Source organism: Nannospalax galili, unplaced genomic scaffold (assembly GCF_000622305.1).
Source record: "Nannospalax galili isolate Female #2095 unplaced genomic scaffold, S.galili_v1.0 scaffold5, whole genome shotgun sequence".
NCBI lineage: Eukaryota > Metazoa > Chordata > Mammalia > Rodentia > Spalacidae > Nannospalax > Nannospalax galili.
This window is the reverse complement of record NW_008353126.1, coordinates 1,662,281-1,666,611: the sequence shown is the minus strand read 5'-3', so window position 1 is coordinate 1,666,611 and position 4,331 is coordinate 1,662,281. Positions and strand designations below refer to the sequence as shown.

Here is a 4,331-nt window from a genome sequence, read left to right as displayed (position 1 = left end):
TTTTTTGAGACAGGGTCTCCCTGTAGCCTCAGCTGTCCTGGAACTCACTATGTAGACCAGGCTGGCCTTGAACTCACAAAGATCCGCCTGCCTCTGCCTCCAAGTGCTGAGATTAAAGGTGTGCGCCACCACACCAAAGTGACCCTTAATTAGGGTGACCAACCTTCATGGTTTGCCTGGAACTCTCCTAGTTTTAGTACTTAAAGCCCCATGTACCAGCAAACTTGTGAGTCTAAGAGAAACTGGCAGGCATTAAGTACTGTATGGTAGTGCATGTAGTTATTTCTGTCCTCACCCTGGTTGCCACTCTGTCTGCCCAGATGCTTGTGGTGTTCAAGTCGGCACCTATCCTGAAGCGGGCCCTGAAGGTAAAACAAGCCATGATGCAGCTCTATGTGCTGAAGCTGCTCAAAGTGCAAACCAAGTACTTGGGGCGACAGTGGCGCAAGAGCAACATGAAGACGATGTCTGCCATCTACCAGAAGGTTCGGCATCGGCTGAACGATGACTGGGCATATGGCAATGGTGAGGCCACACATAAAGCAGCAGTGATGGGGGAGGGTGGAACAAGGACTTTTTATTCCGCACCTTTGGTACCTCTACCCTGAGCTTCCCACTGAAGAACAAAGGGGCCAGGCTCCAGCTTCTGTGGCACCAGGAGAGGAGCTCTAGGAAGCACTTTGGATCAGCAGGATCAGTGTCTGGCTGTCCTGTTTCTCTCTCCCTCCACCTTAAACCATTCATTTTCTAGAAATTGTCATAGGTCTCTGCCTTTCTTCCTTCTTCATCCTTAACTGCAACTGCCTTCTGGCCACCTAAATCCACAGCTCCTGACTGGTTCCCTGCCTCCAGTTTCTTCCCTCCCATCAGCACCTCCAGTTTGGCCCCAATAATCTTTTCAACACACACATTCTGTGTTACCACATCCTGAGTAAAATTCCTTATTAGGAATTTCTATTTCCTTTAGGATTGGAGTCATACCCTCAAAGCATGTAGGACCGAATCATTCTCCATCCCCTGTCCCATAGTCTGATCCAGCTTACATTTCAAGCCCATTAACTGTGGTGGCCAGCCTCTGTCACACCCAGGACTGCAGGACAGAGTATAGTCCCTCAGTATCAGCTAGGGATCAGCTCCAGAACCCCTGCAGATTCCAGCATCCACAGATGCTGAGTCTCTTCAGTGTGCCCTCTGTGTGCAGAATAGACATGCTCTAGAGAGTTGATTACACCCAATCCTAGAATGTTAGTCCGGTTATTTCCTGTTTCTGGGCCTCTGTATACTATTCTGTACCTACAGTGTCTTCCTCCAACCCATGTTCAGCACACTTTCTAAGCATGAATTCTCTCTTGGCAGAAGCAGGACCCAGAGATTCCCTCATTTGCTCATCCTCTCACTTCCCTGACCAGGTGCCATGTGCCACCTTGAACCCAGGTGCTGGGAACAGTTACAGAGCCTTAATGCCACAACTGTAACACTGTGACACACAACACCCCTTTGGGTCTTCAGGTTCTCTAAGAACAAGCCTTTTTCTCAGTAGATCTGGATTTTTCTTTGTACCAGACTCTCCTTTGCATCTAGGGAAGATACTAATTAGTAATCTTCATGAGGCTGGATTTAGATGTGACTTCCTCCAGGGTAAAAAAAAAATCTGTTCTCAAGAGGAACTTACCAGGCTGGGCCCTTAACTAAGTTTTCCTGCTTTGTACCAGATCTTGATGCCAGGCCTTGGGACTTTCAGGCAGAAGAGTGTGCTCTTCGTGCCAACATTGAACGTTTCAATGCCCGGCGTTATGACCGAGCTCACAGCAACCCCGACTTCTTGCCAGTGGACAATTGCCTGCAAAGTGTCCTGGGCCAGCGGGTAGATCTTCCTGAGGACTTCCAGATGAACTATGACCTCTGGCTAGAAAGGGAGGTCTTCTCCAAGCCCATTTCCTGGGAAGAGCTGCTGCAGTGATCCTGTTGGACAGCAGACTGAAAGGAAGTAATCTACCTGAGGGATTGGCCTCATCCTTGCTGCAGTGCTCCCATCCCCCTCCAGGTGGCAGCACAGCTCCACTGAGGTCTCCACAGCCAGCCCAGCCTGTGTGTGAGCCCAGGCTGGCCTCTGGTTGATTCCAACATCCTACTCAGGAGCAGTCATCCATGTTGGGATCTACTCTTCCTTCACCTCACCACTTCTACCCTCCTCTCCCTATGATGGATTGCAACTCATTTCACAATCAGCCCTGTGCTGGGAAAAGTTGGAATGGGCCATACACTCCTCATCAACAGCTGAGTTTCAAGGTCACGCTGACTCTTTCTGAGACATGCAGCTTTGGCATGTCAGTTTTCTAATGAGGAGAGGTTAGTGTGAAGGCCAAGACTAGAGCGTTGGCACTTTGGTTGTGATCTGGGGGTTTCTGATACCATTCCAGCCTCCTGTTGAGTTTTGTTCAGAGGTGATACTGCAGCCTCTGCACTCTGGTTTTGGATAGGGTCAAAGGTAGAGAAGCTTCCCATAACCAGAGGTTTGAGTTTCCTCTTGGGTTGCAAGGGCCTGTAAATGTATAAATCTGTGTATGTCCTTATGTCACGATGGGGTTTTTAATGTGTTTGTGTATTCTGTTTACATTAAAAGAAAGCAAAAACAATCCCTGTTGCCTTGTCTGTAAGAAATACAGGTTCCAGGGACTGGAGAGATGGCTCAGCAGTTAAGAGCACTGGCTGCTCTTGCAGAGGACCCAGGTTCAGTTCTTAGTACCCACATGGCAGCCAACAACTATCCCTAACACCAGTTCTAAGGGCTCCGATGCCCTCTTCTGATCACCAGAGGCACTGCGTGAATGGATGCACTTAACATGCAGGCAAAACACTCATACACATAAAAAAAGTAAGTTAAAAATAAAATTTAACTGCATGTGGTAGCACACACCTTTAGTCCCAGCACTCAGGAGGCAGAGGTAGGCAGATCTCTGTGAGATTGAGGCTAGCCTGGTCTACATAGTGAGTGGAAGCCAGCTGGAGATACAGAGAGACCCTATCTCAAAACAGACAAGTTCTGGGGACTAGGAGTGTAACTCAGTTGGTAGAGTGCTTGCCTAGCAGGTCAAAAGCCCTGGCTTCAATCCCAGCACCACATAAACCAAGCATGGTGGTGTATACTTGTAATCTTAGCACTTGGGAGGTAAAGGCAGGAGAATCAGAAGTTCACAGTCATCCTTTGCTACATAGTTCAAGGCCAGCCTCAAACAAAAACAAAAATAGGGTCTCTGAAAATTTAGTTCTCTTTAGAGAACCAGCATTAATAAATCACTCACTTGTCTCTTGGCTTGTCTGCTTGCTCCTACCCTCCCACCCCCTACCCTTGTCCCCATGAGGAGGGAAGGAGAAGTTGGAACTTAGTGAAAAATCATTTGTCCACATCAATCTGGGATTGCATTGTGTTGCTAGAGTAACCAGTGGTCCTGAACTGCTAGTCTTGTAGAAACCTCAGGTTTCTCAGGATCACACTCTTGAGCTGTCCTCAACCAAAGCAGTTAGTGCTAGGATAAAACAGGTTCAGTTGCTCAGGTCTTTATTGGGGCAGAGGTGATTGGGACCAAGAAGAAACGTGTACCCAGGGCTATTAGGAGTCAACTGCATGTGGGAGCCTCCTATGGCTAAGGGAAATGAGTCTGCCTCATTCAGCTCAGGTACTTGGTCATGCCTGCCTCTATCTCCTTCCAGGCTCCACCTCAGAGTACCTGTGTGATGTTAGTGACAGGACTGTTCTTCAAAACTGCTGGAAGCTTCCTTAGGCAACATATATGAGGTCTTAAATCTCTAAAGGGGAGAGAGGGTGTCTTGACTGATAAAGGAAGCTTTCTAAGTGTCTCTTTTGTTGGTTTTTAGATTCAATGCCTTCAGGGTCTCACCTGCTAAGCCTTAGGATGGGTATTAATATGCCAGCTTCATGGAAACAGCCAGGTGGAAGGATCAGCTTGGAAGTCATGTGGTCTTATGGGATGGAAAGTCCCTATGACTGGCCCTTTTCCCCAAAGTAACTTACACAGGACAAGGGAGCCTGACTGTCTATGTACATGGTGGATCTGTTTGCCAGAACTGATAAGGATGTATAGATGCTGAGATTTCTGTTGGAGAAGATGGATCTTCACATTCTTGTTCCAGTGTGCATCTAAGTTACTAAAATTGTTTGACCTGGGGCTTTAGCCCCATCTCTGTTTTGACTTCCCCAGGTTCTCCTCTGCCTTGTAGAAAAGAACTTGATACTATCAAGCCTGGGCAGGTGAATTCCTTCATCTTTTGGTTCAGTCACTGGTCCCAGGGGAGGGGAGCAAAGCAGCTTC

At 47.8% G+C, this 4,331-nt stretch overlaps 1 protein-coding gene across 3 annotated transcripts in view; it reads left to right on the top strand.

The window, feature by feature from the left end:
* The window catches only part of Strip1 (striatin interacting protein 1), a 20,534-nt gene extending 17,898 nt beyond the window's left edge, over positions 1-2,636 (top strand). For 2 of the 3 annotated variants that reach the window (XM_029554658.1, XM_029554659.1), the window contains 2 exons: positions 321-525; positions 1,713-2,636. In XM_029554658.1, coding sequence (XP_029410518.1) covers positions 321-525; positions 1,713-1,960 — 453 coding nt within the window. In that variant the 3' untranslated portion in view covers positions 1,961-2,636. The remainder of the gene's footprint in view (positions 1-320; positions 526-1,712) is intronic. The other variant, XM_008850365.3, reaches the window with a different exon arrangement.
* Positions 2,637-4,331: the final 1,695 nt, after the last annotated feature.